This window comes from Halichoerus grypus, chromosome 14 (genome assembly GCF_964656455.1).
Source record: "Halichoerus grypus chromosome 14, mHalGry1.hap1.1, whole genome shotgun sequence".
NCBI classification, from domain to species: Eukaryota; Metazoa; Chordata; class Mammalia; order Carnivora; family Phocidae; genus Halichoerus; species Halichoerus grypus.
In genome coordinates this window covers 85139823-85158180 of record NC_135725.1, presented here as the reverse complement: position 1 = coordinate 85158180, position 18358 = coordinate 85139823, and the positions used below count along the sequence as shown (strand labels likewise).

General features: G+C 47.5%; 1 protein-coding gene across 5 annotated transcripts in view; it reads right to left on the bottom strand.

Moving 5' to 3' along the window:
- Positions 1-18358, bottom strand: part of MVB12B (multivesicular body subunit 12B) — a 260387-nt gene that overhangs the window by 183328 nt on the left and 58701 nt on the right. For 2 of the 5 annotated variants that reach the window (XM_078061777.1, XM_078061778.1), the window contains one exon: positions 14958-15101. The exons of 2 other annotated variants lie outside the window; for them this stretch is intronic. Coding sequence is in view for 1 of the 3 variants with exons in the window: in XM_078061776.1 (XP_077917902.1) it covers positions 2429-2503 (75 nt within the window). In the remaining 2 variants the exon portion in view is untranslated. Of the gene's footprint in view, positions 1-2428; positions 2607-14957; positions 15102-18358 lie in introns of those variants that run through there. One more of the 5 variants, XM_078061776.1, reaches the window with a different exon arrangement.

Below are 18358 nucleotides of genomic sequence, written 5' to 3'. Positions count from 1 at the left end.
TCATTCAGCCTTATGGGGTAGGTTATATTCTTATGCCACTTTTACACAGAAGGAAATCAGGATTCAGAAAGGTTCTGTGAGGGGCACCTGGGTGGCTCAGATGGTTAAGCATCTGCCTTTGGCTTGGGTCATGATCTCTAGGTCCTCGGATCGAGCCCCATGTCCGGCTCCCAGCTCAGTGGGGAGTCTGCTTCTTTCTCTCCCTCTGCCTCTCCCCTTGTGTTCTTTCTCTCTCAAATGAATAAATAAAATATTTGAATGAAAGAAAGAAAGAAAGAAAAGAAAGAAAGAAAGAAGAAAGATGAAAGAAAGAAGAAAGAAGAAAGGAAGGAAGGAAGGAAGGAAGGAAGGAAGGAAGGAAGGAAGGAAAGAAAGAAAGAAAGAAAGAAAGAAAGAAAGAAAAAGAAAGAAAGAAAGAAAGAAAGAAAGAAAGAAAGAAAGAAAGAAAGAAAGAAAGAAAGAAAGAAAGAAAGAAAGAAAGGCTCCGTGAGGTTCCATGACCTGCGTAGGGTCACTCGGATTGCAGGAAATAGACTAAGATTCAAATCCAAGCCCTGTGTTCTTACTCTTTCATCCCCTCCTAGTTGTCCTAAGGAGAGCTAAATAATAACCACAAACAAAAAGACATTGTAAAGAAAAAGTAAAAATGAAGCTACTCTTCTGATTAATAAGTTAACAAACACTTAATGATAATCACTAACTTTTACTGACCACTTGCCCGGTGGCAGACACAGAGCTAAATGCTTCTCTTGCAATATTTTTTTCACGGCTCACCATAATCCTATGAGATAGATGTTAGCCTCACTCTACAGATGAGGAAACTGAGGCTCAGAAAAGTTCATTAATTTATGCAAGAACACACAGTAAGTAGGAAAGCCAAGGATTCAGCTGAGGTCTAACTCTAAAGTCCCTGTATTTAACCATGGTGCACTGCTGCAGCTGGATGTGGGGAAAGCCCGTCAGTGGGATGGAGGCAGGCAGGGAAATGCCTTCAGCATAAATCAGGAGTGTGGCCTAAGAGCTAGGAGGAAGGAAGGAAAAATGTTGATCAGAAAAGATGATTCTGGGCTCAAATGAACCAATCAACTGGTTCACATGGGCCTTGATGCCCAGATCCCAGCAGAGGTCCCATCTCTCAGAGGCTCCATTTAAATATTCTCTGCATGGCCCAATATCTCAAAGTGCCACAACAATTTCCAGTGAACAAGAAAGGTGTCCCTTATGTCCTGTAACTAACCTTCTGAGTACCCTGAGCTTTTTGGTTTGTCTGGGCAGAGCTTATCCCCTAACTTTTCTAAGGCTTCTCTGGTGCAGCTGATAAGACTTTTTTCCACCCCCTGTTAAAATGAGATGAGATCCAGCCAGCTGTCGAGAAATGTACGATGAGATTATACTGAGAAGGAACCAACAGAGACAAAGGCCCCTAAAGAGTCGCGGGCCTGCTGTGGCTTTTGTGGCAGAAATCTGAGTGGGCGCTGGCTCTTGAGTGGGGGTGGGGAGCAGAGAAGGGGCAACAACCATTTGCCTTTTGCCTTCTTGGGGCCTTCCTCTCTGTTCCTTGCTGAAGAGGCTGAGAGGCAGGGGACAGAAGAGTCACATCTTTAGTAGTGAGAAAGGCTGATAATTTAGGAAGAATTGTCTGTTGGTAACAAAGAGGACAAAGATGCTCATGGGTCTGCCTTCTTCACCTGGGCCTGTCGCTGGGGATCTGATGTCCCCTGGTGCTCAGCCATAGCTCCTCTACCAGCCCCTGCCCCGGAGCCTCACTTAGGCTGCAGTCTTCATGGGGTGCTCATCAACACACCCACCACGCTTCCAGGATGGGTACTCTGGGTCTTGGGTGCCCAGGCCGGGCACCTCACCTTTAGACAGGTGCCCTGACATTTGGGTGTCCTCTCTGCTGTGTCCAGGTCACAGAGAAGGCCGCACCCCAGATGATGCTCAAGGCTCAGGTGCAAGCTGGTCTGCACCCACGTGACCACACAGAGCTGAACCCCAGGCCGGGCCAGTGAAACGACTGTCCCCAGTCTGTGCAGGTGGCCGCAGAGGCCTGGGCACAGGTGGGCCGCCTCACCACCTACCCGGGCGGGGGGTGGCTCTCGGGGACCCTCACCTGTCCGGCCCGGGGGGCGGGGGGGACTGCTGGCATTCGGATCCCTGATTTCCCTCCCGCCTGCCCGCCGCAAGGCCAAGCCGGTGTTGGAGAAGTCTCGGCGCGCGCGGACTCTGGGCAGAGGCCGCCGGGCCTGTCCCCGCGGTGGGCCGGGCACCGAGCCCGCAGGCCTCGGCGCGGCCCGGCTCCGCCCGCCCGCCCGCCCGCCCGCCCCTCGGCCCGGGGCCCGCGCCCGCCCGCCCGCCCGCCCGCCGGGGCAGTAGGGCCGGCTCCACCGAGCCTCCGCGGCGCCCGGCCCGCCCGGCCTCACTTAACTGTTACCCGCTGGGGCGGCGGCGGCTGCGGCGGCGGCGGGTCCCGGCTCCGTCTCACGCAGAAGCAGCTTCTCATCGCCCGGGCGGCGCGGGAGGGGCCGGGCCCGGGGCCCAGGCGGCGGGGCCGGCGCCGCAGCTCGAGCGCGAGCCTCACCGGGGAGCGGCGGCGGCGGCGGCGGCGGCGGCAGGGGCGGGGCGCGGCCTGGCGGCGGCGGCGGCGGCGGCACCAGCGACAACTGCGGCCGCGGCTCCCTCGGCGGGCCGCGGCGGCGGGCCGGGCTCCGGGCCTCCCGGCTCTGGCGCTGGCTCCGGGGGAGGCGCCGGGTGCCCGAGGCTGGCTCGGGCGGGAGGAGGGAGCGGGAGCCCTCGCGTCCGGAGCCCGCGCCGCCGCCCGGGCCGGCACCCCGCCTCCCCCTGGCCTCCCCCAAGGCTCAGCCCGCTAGCCACCCCCCCCCCCGCCCCCGGCCCGGCCCGGCCCGGCCTCCCCGAGCCCGCGGGCGGCCCCCAGCCCGGCCTCCGAGCCCGGGAGCCGCAGGCCTCTTGGAGTCTGGGCACTAGTCTCCCCTCCGCCAAGCTGGTCTCTTGGAGGGCCCCGCAGCCCACTCAGCTCTCCTAGGCCTCACTCAATCAGCCCTTCAGCACAGCCTAAGAATCCTGGACGCCCCCAGGCCTCTTGGCGCGAGATGAACAACACACACACACACACACACACACACACACACACACACACACATACACGTTGGCCTCTTGCAGGGAAGACACCCGCCCCCCCCACCCCAGCTTACACACACACACACACACACACACACACGTTGGCCTCTTGCAGGGAAGACACCCCCCCCCCCCGCCCCAGCTTACACACACACACACACACACACACACACACACACGTTGGCCTCTTGCAGGGAAGACACCCCCCCCCCCGCCCCAGCTTACACACACACACACACACACACACACACACACACACACACACATTGGCCTCTTGCAGGGAAGACACCTGCCCCCCCACCCCCAGGCTTTAGTGAACATTGGGCCATTCCTTCAACTCTGCTCACTCCAGTTCAGGAGACCGCACTGTCCTAATTGACCCAACACAAGCTTAGCCAGGCCTCAGACCCTATTAATAACAGACCTCTCAAAATGACCCCAATCTCCCAGCAATTCTCTGCCTCCCCTTTATGCTGGGCAAATGATTTACCCACAGAGGCCCACAATCAGGGTTACGGGACTGCCCTGGAGGGAAGCATCTAGAGGTTTACAGAAGTGATGCCTTACAGTACTTGGGAAGAGGTGCAGGCCAGAGGATAAGATGAAGCTGGATGAGGAGTGGGGTCCAGAACTTGACTCTCAGCTAGAATGGCTGGTACCAAAGACAGGAGCAAACTCTGCATCTTTAACCAAAAATGTCCTATACAGCCCCAGGAAGGCATTCCCAGACAGAAGCTGGCCTGCTATTTGAAAGAATTGTGGTCAGAAGGCTGGAGCCTTTAGAGCTGAGGGCCATGCAAGAGTGACTGGCATCAATTTGCTAATACATCAAGTCTAATTTTCACACATTCTAGGCTTTTCTAAGCAGAACTGGTTGTTGGGGAAAATGTCCTGTGGGGAAGCGAGGTAAGTGTGTGCATTCCAAGTGTCTGTCTCACTCAGAAATGCCACTGGTTCAGATGGTTTTACAGACAAGTTTTTTTCAAACCATTAGGGGACATACAATCCCTATGTTTTTTAAACTGTTACACAGGAAAAAAAAAAAAAATCTGATAGAGATTACACCAAAAAGGAGAACTGCAGATCAGTATAGAACACTGGTGTCCAGATAATTTAATATGGATTATTTGAAAAAAGAGGCTCTATAGTCAAACAACTTGAGAAAGTACTTCCATTTATAGTCTACCTTTTGGAGAATCACAATAATTGTTTGTATATTAAAGTCTCTGTGAAGCCCAGGGGTAAAGAAACTGTTTAACCTGGCATTTCTCAAACTCATCTGAGCCAGGACCACCTTTTGAAAGTTCTCCAATTATCTCTAATATGTGAATCACAACTATAGACCAACCCACTTAAGTATATAATAGTTGTAAAGCTACTAAACAAAATTTTAGTAGTTTGAATCCAACTTGATGTAAAACAAGTCAAAATCCACTATGATCAAGCAAGATTTATTCCAAAGAATAATTCACCATCAGGGAATCTATAAATTGAGTGCATTGCTAAAGAAAAATAAATCACAGGGTATTTCAACAAGACAGATGCTTTAAAAGTATTTGATAAACTTCAACACCAATTACAAATTTTTAAAAAACCTCTTAGTAAACTAGGAAGAAAATTTAAACTTCTTAACGTGATAAAGTTTATCAGAAGCCATCAACGAACATATTTAATGGTGAAACACTAAAGGTATTCTCATTTAAGTCAGAAACAAAACAAGGATGCCTGCCATAGCTGCTAGAGACTAATGCCAATGCAATAAGATATGAAAAATAAATAAGAAACAAATATTGGAAAGGAAGAGACAAAACTGTCATTATCTGTTCACTATTTAAGTGTGTACCTAAAAACAAAAATTGAAGAGAATCAGCCAAAAATCTTAAAGCTTTTGGTGAAATGGCTAGTTATAAGGTAAACACCAAAAATCAATGGCTTTTCTAAATGTGAAGGGAAAAGACTTCCTTTCCATTGAAACTTCTGTGTTCTTTTTGACTTTGGCTGATTGCAGAGAGCAAATATTTTTATGTGTTCTCCCGACATGTGGCAAGTGGACTTGTTTCTTGTGCAGAGAGATACTATTGTCCAGCTACTATAGAGGTAAATCTCTCCAGTTCAGGGGGAACTATTATAGCAAGTCGACTTGGCTACAGATCAAAAGCTACATTTTTCCGTCAATTTCCAGGACTTTTATCTCCTATGTCACTTTCCTATATCTATGCCTCAGTTTCTTCCAAATTCAGATGAGGGAGAGAGGTATTACTTATAGGATCCCCTAAATATAGCACTAAATACCAGTGATTTCTATTTAGAAAGTATGATTTTTTTAAAGAAAATTATATTCACATTAGCAACGAATATTATAAAATAGCTGGGCTTAACGTTAACAAGAAATGGGAAGGCCCATAGAAAGAAAACTATAAAACCTTACTGAAAGAACATAAAAGAAGTCCTTATTAAAAGGAAAAACATAATAAATCCCTGGGGAAGAAGTCTCAATATTGCAAAGATGTCATATCTCCCCTAACTCAATTTATCAATTTAGTGGAATCTAAATCAAAGAACCAATATGATTTGGGGGATGTGATGCAATGGAACATGACAAAATTATTTTAAAACTGATTTTGACAAATAAATATGGGAAAATATGCAGAAAATTTTTCAAATTGAATAATAGTATTATATTAAATTTATAAGAATAATGAATATAAAATATAACATGAAACATTATAACATACTTTATATATATTTTATATCATATATTAATATAATAACTTACATTTTAGTATCTGTTAGAGCAGTAATACTGGTTATCTAACATATTAAAATATAACATAGGGGCACCTGGGTGGCTCAGTTGGTTGAGGGTCTGACTCTTGATTTTGGCTTAGGTCATGATCTCAGGGTCCTGGGATCAAGTTCCTTGTTGGGCTCCGAGCTCAGTGGGGAGTCTGCTTGAGATTCTCTCTCTCCTTTTCCCCCTCCCCATCTCTAAAATAAATTAATCTTTAAAAAAATAATAAAATATAATATAAAACTTCAGTAAATAAAATTGTGGACCACCAGTGTAGGAATACACACTTTTATCATATACTGAGTTCCCTGTTTATAAATGCTTTGTTTCTATCCACTGATCCATTTGTATATTCCTAATACTCCACTCCAAGCCATATTATCTTGCCCAGATCACTTCAATAACATCCTTACTAGTCTCCTGGTTTTGCCTCCATTCAAACAATGGAAAACAGCAACCAGAGCTATCATTAAAAAAAAAATAATAAAACAGCAAGTCACTTCCTTTCTTAAGGCCCTCCAGTGACTTTCCAAAAAATAAAATAAACTCAAATGCTCCAACACAACGCAACTGACCAGATCTCTTGCTCTCTGGACCTTGCCTGCCCCTCCATCTTCTCAGCTGCTCTAGCCATACTGGTTTCCTTTTAGATATTTAAATATGAAAGCTCTTTCTTCCCTGGGGGATTTCACCTAGAGCATTCCTCCTCACCATCTTTACAGGGTCTGGGCCCTTCTCATCCTTAAACTCTCAGCTAAATGTCACCTCTTTGGAGGCCTTCGCTGGTCATCTAAGTAGCTTCATATTGTATTCATACCACATCTGTTCATTTCCCACTTACCACTCATCACAATGTGTAACTATTTACTATTTGTTTACCTGTTAAATTCTCAGTCTCCCCACCAGACTAAAAGCTCCACCATGGTATCTGTTCATCAAGCATAAATGTGCCCCATGTATTAGCCCCTCAATAAACATTTGTTTAATACATAGATGTGTCAACATTTAATACGTGCATACCCTCTGTCCATGTCTAACAATCAGGCAAGTGCACACAGATGTATGTTCAGGATAATTATTTCAGCACTGCTTATAATGAGAAAATATTGGATATATCCTAAATGTCTAGCAATAGAAGATTGAGTCATTAAAAAAAGAAAGCTGTACTGACATAGAAATATACCATGATATTTTGTTAAGTAAGAAAATAAACCAAAACAGGGTATAGAACAGAATGCATTTATTCTATGAGCCTGTTAATTTTATATGTATTTATGAATATTTATATGTATTAAAATGCATTAGATACTTGAAAATGCATACCAAACATTAATAGTTTAACAGTGGCTATCTGTAGGGGGAGGATAGAGATTTTTCATTTTCTATTTTAGCCTATCTGTATCTATATTTTAGCATCTTAAGAATATGGACACAAATAACACAACACCCAACCAAGAGTGGCTTGAACAATAGGCATTTATTTTGCCAGCCAGAAGTCATCTACCTTCAGTCTCCCTGTTAGAGGAGAACACCTGTCCTTCTATCCTTTGCTGACATCCTCAGGTGGTTGTCTTTTATGTTTGTACTTGTTCCCTCACTGGCTCCTCCAGCTTCAGATGTCACAGTCTCTTCTTTCACAGCATGAAAGCAGGTGGGGAGCAAAATCTTTCCCAGGAAATCCCCAGCAGATCTGGTAAGATCCCAAGGGCCAGAAATGGGTCACATGGCCATCCTAACTGTAAGGGAGGCTAGGAAATTGGCTTTGTCAATCATGGTCACCTCCTGAGGCCGGTCATTTTGACATGCCATTTAAAATCACTGTTCCCCTGGAAAACAGTGTGGAAGTTCCTCAGAAAATTTAAAACAGAACTACCACGTCATCCAGCAATCCCACTTCTATATAAAAGGAGATGAAAATGAGATCTCAAAGAGACAACTGTACTCCCACGTTCACTGCAGCATTATTTACGATAGCCAAGAGATGGAAACAACACACGTGTCTTTTGAGGGATAAATGGATAAAGAAAGTTTGAGATACATAGACACAGACGCACACACAGACACACACAGACACACACACACACACAGAGGAATATTATTCAGTCATTAAAAAGAAGGAAATCCTGCCTTTGTGACAATATGGGTGAACCATGAGGACAAGAGGCTAAGTGAAAAAATCAGACAGAGAAAGACAAATACTGGATAAGTTCATCTATATGAGGAATCTAAAAAACAGAACTGATAGAGTAGATGGGTAGTTGCCAGAGGCACTGGGGGGTGGGAGATGGATGAAGATGGTCAAAGGGTACAAACTGCCAGTTACAAGATGAACAAGTTCTGGGGATCTAACACACAGCATGGTGACTAGAGTTAACCACACCATATTGTATCCTGCAAAGTGGCTAAGAGAGTAGATCTTAAATGTTCTCACTAAACACGCAAATGCTAACTGTGCGAGGTGATGGGTGTGTTAACCAATCTTCCAATGGTGACCATTTCACAATACATATGTGTATCAAATCATCATATTGTATACCTTAAACTTACACAACGTACATGTCAATTCTATTTCAACACATCTGGAAAAAGATAAACAATAAAATCAAAAACAATCAGTTTCCTTATCAGGGAGGAAGGCAATTAAGATTTTTCACAATTTTAATAATGAGTATAATCAGGAAAGAGAAAAGTCAGCGTATGTCAGACATGGTAAGATGCCAAAGGGTGTTCAGTGAAGTGCGGCCAGCAGTTTGGAGAGCAGGTCTTTGCTGCTTGGAAGGCCCTGCCCATGCAGGCCAAACAGCATCTTGGCCAGCCTCCTGAACCTGAGATCACCACCGCTCACTTTTGTCCTCTTTGCCCCCCGCCGACCCCCCATAAAGTTCTCCCAATTAATAAATACATCATTACTCCTCAGGCCACTTTCTGGTATTGATCTGTGGGAAGTAGAACGGATTGATTCTGCCTTAAGAGAGCGGGGGTAAAATCTCATCAGTTATCAGTCTTGCTCGCTGCAACAGAACTTTGCCCTGATCTGCACAGTTGCTGATCTGGTCTGTGCTCTCAGACTGAACACAGAGGCTCACAGGAGCAGAAGGCAGGCAGGTGGGATGAACGTGTTTGTGGCACAGGTGTGCAAATGTGGCTGGCTCTCTTTCACGGAGTCTGACTGGAAGGATATGAAAAATAAACACAGAACAACCACAAACAGTGCTGTTGAAACTCAGAAACCATAACCACGTGCAGAACTGCTTTTATCATACAGAGGCACCACATAATGACAGACCCAAATTGTGATTCTTTCAATACACTTTTTAGTCAAGAGGAGCTTGCTCCAGAGAGTTGGCACAAAGAAGGCAGACGGTAGGCTTCGGGAGGGCCGGCACCTTAGGAGTCTTGTCTCTCTTTTTGCCACTCCACAGTTAGGTACACAACAAATATTTCTTGAATGAACAGTGTCATTCTCAATATCAGTTAGAAATCACGACAATTTCCATTCACAGGCATTTCCCTGGGCCAGGCACTGGGCTCGGCCCTTCTGCATAAATCATTTCCCTCAACACCGACATGGATCCCATGACACAGGGATTATGATCCGCATATGACAACTATGGAAATTGGGGCTTCCTAAGTCGCACTGTGGTAAGTGGGGGTCAGAGGCATCAAACTCCAAATTGAATGCCTGTAGCTTCGCTATACAGACCTTTTGAACAGGATTCCTAGAGTCCTGGAGAACGTTCTGTCGAATGGAGTCCTACTCTTCCATGGACAGTGGTTGTTCCCTTAATCCCTCACTCAGAGTCCTGGCCAGGCTTCTGGATTTAGAGAGTCGGTTTTGCCCTCAAGATGTGTCTGGGTGGCTCAGTGGGTTAAGCGTCTGCCTTCAGCTCAGGTTATGGTCCCAGAGTCCTGGAATCCAGCCCTGCGTTGGGCTCCCGGCTCAGCAGGGAGTCTGCTTCTCCCTCTCCCTCTGCCCCTACCCTGCTCATGCTCTCTCCCTCTCTCTCAAATAATTAAATAAAATCTTAAAAAAGGGGGTGACTGGGTGGCTTAGTCGGTTAAGCATCTGCCTTTGGCTCAGGTCATGATCCTGGGACTCTGGGATCGAGTCCTGCGTCAGGATCCCTGCTCGGTGGGGAACCTCCTTCTCTCTCTCCCTCTGCTGCTCCCCCTGCTTGTGCTCTCTCTTTCTTGCTGTCAAATAAATAAATAAAATCTTTTAAAAATCTTAAAAAAAGATGTGCACAGTCTGGAGGAGATTCAGCTTTTGATGGTAACGATCACCTGGTTATCAGCAATAGAAATGCACTCTAGCTTAGGCAAAAAAGAGAATTTGTGGAACAAATGGGGATTCTCATGGACGCAGTCACCAGACAGAAAAATTCTGGGGCTTTTCCAGGGTCACATGTCCTCCTGTTACTCCTTCTCCCTGCATGTCTGCCCCTGCTCTTCACCCTCTCTAACAGACCGCTTTTCTCTTCTCCTTGTTCACAGTCTAACAGGGCTGCCATAACAGTACCCCCAGTCCGCCACATATCACGTCGGGTCACATTCCAGTGACCTGCGACACGGGCAAGTGTCTCTTAGCTCTAATTCCAGACGTAGGGGGAGAGAAGCTGAAAGGCCCACTAATGGTCAGGTCTAGCCTGAACCAAATAAACCAGACACAGGGGAGGGTCACGTCTATTTACCCATGTGCTAGGTAATGCTATCTGCAAAGATTTCTCCTCATCTGTAGCTTATCTTCTTATTCTCTTGATGCTATGGATTTTTAACAGTGAAATTGGAGAATTCAAAGCCAAGAAGTTACCCTTTGTTTTTGTTGTTTGTTTGGTTTTACCTTGTATCATTTCTTCCCTGAAGAACTAAGCCACGGGAAAAAGGTTTTAAGGAGGAAGGAGGCTCGGGTTGAGGTGCTAGAAGGAATTACCAAGGAGAAAACACATCGGGTAATCTTCTAAAATATTTACCAGCAACACAGGTATTACATTATAGTGTGAAGCAAGCTGCTCAAGGGTATCAATACAAATGGTCAAAGTCCTGTTGTTACAGTGAGAAGAAAAATGCTCATTCTTCCAGGAAGAGGCTACAGAGAAAACGGATGTCCACTGGTCCTTGAAGAATGAGGAGCAGTCACCAAGCAGGCAAAGGAGGAAAGCTGTGGGAATACATAGAGTAGGGAGGAAGGTGAGGGGTGACTGGAGCTGTCGTGAAGGGCTGGTGGCCAGAGGGGCAAGGGTGAGGTCAAGTGGTGGGCCAGGGCCCGCTGGAAGGACCAGCCGTCCCAGGCTAAAGGACAGCAGCTGAAAGACCTATATCCCACAGAATCTCATATCCAAAAACAGTTTTACATATCAGCCCGTACTGAGGACTCCCAACTTTGTCTCTAGCCTGATCCTCCTCCCTGAACCGCAAACCTTTTTCATCCCACAGCCTACTCGACATGCCCATTTGAATGCTTAGTGGGCATTTCCAACGTAACACTACTTCTAGAACCTGGCTCCTGACTGCACCTTCCAAACCCGCTCCTCCCTCCATCTGCCCCATCTCACCAATTGGAAACTACATCTTTCCAGGTGCTCAGCCAAACCTGGGAGCCAAATTTGCCTCCTTTCTTTCTTGTATCCCTCACCTCCAATATTTCAGCCTCAAGGCTCAGGGCAGTAAAGGAGGTGTGTCCGCTGAGCGCCAAGGTTCTTCTCTGTGTGGAAGAAGGCAGAGCATGTTCCATTGGAAGTATGCATACAAGTTGGCCAGGCAGGGAAAGGCGGGGCACAAGAAGGAGGTGCTCCAGGCAGAAAGGATATGCGCAAAGGGCACCAAAGTAGGAGAAGGGAGGTCTTGTGTGGAGAGGGGGGCGGGGGGGGGGGGTCAATCTGACTGGAGGGAGCTGGGGGAAGTAACACTGCTTGTCAGTGAGGCAGGAAATACAAGTAGGGAAATGTGAAAAAGAAAGACAATGTGGCATTATATAAGCAGAACTGCAGGGCTGTCTGTAAGTTGCAGAAACGGCAGGGCTGTCTGTAAGTTGTAGACAGACATCAGGGCGAAACAGCTGAATGGGAGTGCAACATTGAGAATGCTCTGGCGTACAATTTAGGCCACAGGGTAAGCACAAAATTCATCTTAGGAGCCCTACGGGGAAAGACTCTCAAACGGGTAAATTAGTTATTATAATAAGAGGGCTGTATGGCTACGAATGGAGGGGGGCATCATAGTAAAAGAAGACAGACAGTGACTTCAAATGTGACTACCAAATTGAAAGTTTTGAGGGTGATTCTTTGAATGCAAAGTGGTAATCGGCCTCAGTTAGCTTCTCACAAAGGCAACTCCAAACCGTTCCACAGTAGGTCATGGAGCAGATGCACTTATTTAATGATGATAAAAGGTTCTCATGGGCGATTCCAGGAAGCCAACTTAACGTACGTTATCTGTGCATACTGGACTCGTGTGACTATGCACATGCGTGGTGCACGTGTGTGTGTGTGTGATCTGTGTAAAGCTGTCAACGGTCTTTTCTATGAAAGGAATGTTCTTTATTGTGCTACTATTTCCTTCTGACTTATAAATATTAAGATGCCCTTTATGTCATGAAATAAAGTGGCAGTATGTACTTACAAGACAAAATAACTTTTGTTGCTTTCCAAATTAGTTTTTGGAATTTACGCATCCATGATCCCAAAGTCTGGGAATCAGGGCCTCCCTGATTAAACAACTTTGGTTTTGAAATTTTGGCTCCAGCTTTGACCTGAGCATCCTTTCAGGATGCAAGTTTCCGTATTTTTTTTTTTGGTCCGGGGAGGTAAAATTCGCCCAGCACTAAGGGCCATGAGTGACAAATTCAAAAGGGAAAGAAGTGGACTCTAATTTTGGAATCTAATCATAGCTGGGGCTCCCATTGCTCACGGTTCACGTTCATCTTGCAGGCACCAGAAGCGCTACCTTGAAATCAAAGTCTATTACTCCCTGCGGGAGAGACTGTTAGGAGCCCTCAGGTGTACCTGTGAGCTCTTCTAGGTCCCCAGCCTCCCTGCGGCTAGCTTGGCCCTGTGGCTAGTTCTGACCAATGGGATGTGAGCAGAGTGATCTGCATTCCTTCCTTCCGGCTAAGGTGGATAAGATCTCGTGTGCCTTCTCCTCTCCCTCCCCTCCTCTACCTGTCCCTAGGTAGAGGACATAATGGTGACCTGGAAGCTACCAGTTGATGGAGCTACAAAAGGGAGGCAGCCTGAGCTCCTGAGTTACCAGTGAGAGGAAATTGTCCAAACACACAGTTCACTGCAACTCAAAAGAAAAGCAAACTCCTCTGGTGGAAAGCCACTGAGACTTTAGGGTTTGTTACTGCAGCACAGCTTATCCTACCCTGACACACCGCCTTGCTAAAATACCCACCAGGGCCTTCCCCTTGCATTCGGACAAAACCCCACCACCCTTTCCTTGGCTATAAAGCCCCACACGTGCTCCTTCACACCTGCTGGCGTCCCTCTCCCACACTCACTGGCCACACCAGCCTTCAAAGGATGCCCGAACACGCCAAGCTCATTCCCACTGTAGGGCATTTCCACCAGCAATTCTTTGGCTTGGATAGGTTGCTGCCAGCCCCTCACTCTTGACATTCACCTCACCCTCAAGGGAGCAGAGAAGCCTTCCTTGATCACCTGAGTTCAAAAGACGCCATTCATCACTCTGTCTCATCATGTTTTATTTGTACCCTGGCATTTATCACTACCTGGTATTTTCTTTTTTATTTACTTGTTCATCTGTTTCCCATCTTGTTTATCTTCTTTACCGCATGTATTTGCTGAGTAGATGGATGAACGAACAAATGACCTCAGTGCTGTTGCCTTGCATCTGCCCAGGGAGTTCACGGTGCCTAGTAAGCCCCCGAACAGTGGTCCTGTTGTCCAACACTGTGCCCCAAACCAGCCCTAAACAGCGGCTCACGCGAATGGCAATCATTTGCTTTTGCTCATGAATCTGGGGGTTGGCTGGGTTCTGCTAGGTGTTCTCACTTGGGGGTCTCTCAAGAGGGGGTATTCAGATGGTGACTGGGGCCCGGCTCATTCTGAAGACCTCTTTATTCACATGTCTGGCTCCTGGACTGGGAAGACTCAAACATCTGGGGTTTATTCCACTGACCAGCTGTGTGACTTCAGGAAGGTTACTTAATCTCTTTGAGCCTGTTATCTTTATATGCGAAACAGGAACAGAAGTAATAATAATACCTACTATTTATTTGACACCTACTATTTCCAAGCACTGTATATGCTAAACTCTTTGCATGCCTGTCTCCCCAAATCCTTAGAACCACCTATTTGTAGATATTCCCATTATAAAACCTCCTGATTTTATAGATGAAGAAGCTGAAGTTCAGAGATGTTAAATGTCTTGCTCAAAGGTATATAGCTAATTTGCCAGGAACTTCTAGTTAATGTAGTGCATGGGGTCAGTATGGGAAATCCCCACCCCTACATACATGAAAATGCAAGATAAAAATATAACCAAAAAATGTAAATGCACAGCCGAGTTCGAAGCCAAGAAAGAGGGAGCCCCAGCGACCAGACAAACAGGGAACTTAGAGTCAGGACAGTGAGCAGGATCTGAGGTTGAGGGGCTCCCTGGGGAGGGGGCAGGTGGGAGCCAGGAGTCCCAGGGAGGTTGCTTGCTAAGAGAAAGAGGCTCTGCCCAGAGCTCTCCTGCCCCGAGTTCCTGTGAGCAGCCATGAGTGGCATGGCTAAGTCCGGCCTGCAGCGGGCGTTCTACCTGGCCACCTGATTCCCCCCCTGTGCGCCGACCGTCGGGCACCGTCCATTTATTTAAACATTCAACTTAATAAACCATCTCCAGACACCTCTGTAGTTGTCCTTTCTAGTTAGCATCCACTCTAAAAGTCTGTTCGAACAGACAAAAGATAAAGAGGAAACAGGAAACCTTGGAAAGGAAACAAAGCACTTGTAAATCCAAGGAAAATCAAAGACGAAATTGCAACTGCCATTAAAGAAGGCATGAGTCTGGAAACACTCCTTACCAAAAGTTGGAGATTAACAGAGCCAAGGCCACAGGTACAAGGGGCCTTTTGCCCTCCAAGAAAGCTGTGGTGGAGGATCCAGGTGGCAAATGAAGCTGCAGAGCACCGAGATTAGCTAAACCGACAGACAGCATGAACAGGGAGCTGGAAGGGAGAAAAGACACAAAGACAATCCCGGGTTATGATGGGTCCAAGAAGAAACCGTCACAGAAATGAGAAAGTGCCATACTTACGAAAAGGCCAGGACAGAAACTCTACCTCTCAAAACTTACGGGGGAAAATTTCTGCCCGCTGGTCCGTGAAAGAGACAAAAGACTTGCCATCAACCCGGGCAGGGCTGGAAAAGAAAACGGGAGGTCCGGGGCCGGGCCACACTCTGGCATCAAGCCTGGAGCCTGGAGACGTAGCCTGGGAAGTTAATAAGCAACCTCATCCGAGACCAGACCCCAGTGGAGGCAAGCTCTAACTGCTCTGTCGATGCAACCCAGGGCATATGGGCCCCCCGGGGAAACAGAGCTTACAGCCAACAATTCCAGAGCACACAAGGAAGCCACCAAGAGAAAGGCCCAGGGGGTATATCCCAGGGGGGACATTGGTACCTCGGGACCTGGAGATGACAGAATGACCTGAAAGTGCTGTGCCTTTTAGCCTGTTAGTGAAACAGAGGGAGTGCTGGAACCCTACAGCAAGAACAGGGGAGGAAGGGAAGGAACGGGCTAGCATGCAGTAGAGCTGATCTTCAAACCCACGTCCGCAGCTGAGCTACACTGATGCTGCCACTTAGGGCCCGTGTGTTGGGAGGACGCGGGGCGGGGGGGGGGGGGGGCAACAGAATCGCTCTCTTGTCCTTCCCATCTCCTTCCCATTTGTTTCGCAAGACAAAGTTTGCTCCCCGAGTTAGAAGCCGGCAGTGACGGCCACTGATTTTCCAAAAACAACAGAGGAAAGGGCTCAAGCCCATTTACACAGGGCAGATGGGGGTGGCGGAGAAAGTGAGGGTCAGCCACTGCTCTACTGCTCCAGGGCTTTGGGTGCAGACTGTGGGTGGAGAGTGGCGGGGGGGGCGGCTGTGTGCCCACGACGGTGGCCTTCCTGATGACCCCCCCCACCACACACCGCTGCTTCCTCCTTCCCCGCCCCCACTGCATTCCGCTCAGTCCCATTGTTTTTGCTTCTGTATCAGGTTTGGTGACAGTTTTAAAGACACCAACATGCCACAGCATCCACCCTGCAGCCAGCCCAGCCTCAGCTGCTGTCCGCTCAGCGTCATTGCCAACATATGTTTAACCCGCTGTTCTTTCGCTTTTGTAAACATACTGTCTTCTTTCAACTCTCAAATTAATATGATCCTTCCCCTCTCCTTTCAAATCCCGCCTTGCAGCCACATGCCTGATCAGATTTCACGTTTACAGACACACGCGAGACGGGACTCACATGCACAGGACCCAGAGGCGGGCAGATCCCCAGGCCCCCACACCTCCGCCGTCCTGGAGGACCTACCACGCTGTGGACACACTCACAGCGCAGTCAGGTTGACTCTGAACGCTGTGGAGGCCTCATGAACACAGGTACACCGAGACCTGGGGGCCTTGAAGGTCAGACCCTAGGACGGACAGACATACACACAGACACTGACACAGACACATGGGTGTGCCATCAGGCGGTCACAGGAACCCACAGAACAGCCGTGCATCCACAGACATTGTTATGGACTGAAGTGTGTCCCCCAAAATTCACATGTTGAAGTTCCAACCCCCAGGACCTCAGAATGGGGTTGAATTTCGAGGCAGGGACTTTAAAGGGGTAATTAAGGTTATGAGGTCACTGTGTGGGCCCTAATCCAATATGACTGGTGACCTTTTAAGAAGAGAAGACTTGAACACGGATGCACACAGAGGGAAGACCCTGTAAAGATCCAGGAAGAAGGCGGCCATCTACAAACCATGGAGAGGCCTCAGAAGAAACCAACCCTGCCAACACTTTGATCCCAGACTTTTAGCCCCCAGACTGTGACAAAATAAATTTCTGTTGTTTAAACTATCCTGTCTGTGGTACTTTGTTTGGCAGCCCTAGAAAATTAATACAGACATGGGGCCCAAGAGATTTCCAACATCCCCCCAACCCAACCCCAGACCCACAGCCATCTTCACAGCCTCACACAGGACCCCCAGGTCAGCACACCCCCCACACACAGACCTGAAGCCCAGGTCCTGCTGGGGAGCCCCACTCCCCACAGCCCCTTTCTCAGCACAGGGGCTGAGTTTGGCCCCACCTTCCAGCATCACCAAGATGCAAGAGGGGAGGGCAGCCAGGGACTTCCTCCACCAGATAGCGAAATTGTAGAAAATGCTAGAATGATAAGAACTCACCCATATTGGATAGGTTTCAAGGGCTGTTCCAAATACTCTGCAGGTATTATCTAACCTTCTCAACGACTCTTTGAGGTAGGTACTATTATCAAAATCCCCATTCAAGAGACAGCACAAGTAGGACACAGAGAGGTTAGGTAAGTTGCCCGAGACCACAGAGCCAGCAAAAGCAGAGCTGGGGCTTGAGCTGGAGCAGCCCGGCTCAAGCCTGGCTCCGAACCATGGGGCCATCGGCCACCAGGATCAGAGACAGAGCCAAGTTACAGAGAAACTCAAATACTGGGGCAAGAAACAAGTGAGCCAAAACGTTTTCCCCAGGGCAGATATTCCTTGGGTCTTCAGGTCCGAGGCAAAACCCTGCACTCAAGGCTGGCAAAATAATTGGCAGGGTCCAGTGCCAAATGAACACCTGGGCCCCCTGTTTGAAAAGCAGGGAAAAAGCACAATGAAAAATGTTCAGATGCAAAGTTTTTCTTTTTTTCAGTGGTCTCTCTCGACTTATCAAAACATTTTTTGAGATCTCATGCCACTCTAAGAAATCATTTTAAATTATTAGCATGCATTTTACTTAATATTAGGCAATATCAGTGTTGAATGCAAATATAAGAGCATGTAACTCGTACGCAGAATCACCAAAACCATACACCTATTTTGTCGCTCACATAGAGATATATATATTCCTTCTCACCGAAATAGCAGGAACGCCTCACAAAATGAACTCAGCTGTTTTTATTTCACTTCTTGATATATGCACACGCTACTAACGCTCCCTGCCTTTAGCTTACTGATGAGTAGGGAGACTTGAGAGGTCATGGTTTGCAACGTAAGTGGTTGGCTCATCCAGGGAAGCAGCATGAATCCAAAAGGATATGAAAGGGTTGGTTGGTAGTTCATGTTGCCTTCTTTCTACTGTTCCCAGCAAATCCTTAATTGAAGGGAAAGTGTGGCCACCTGAGGCTGTGGGCACCCCACTTAGTAGAAGGAGGAACACGTTTACCTTCTAATTGCTCAGAGTATCACTGGGCTCCCACG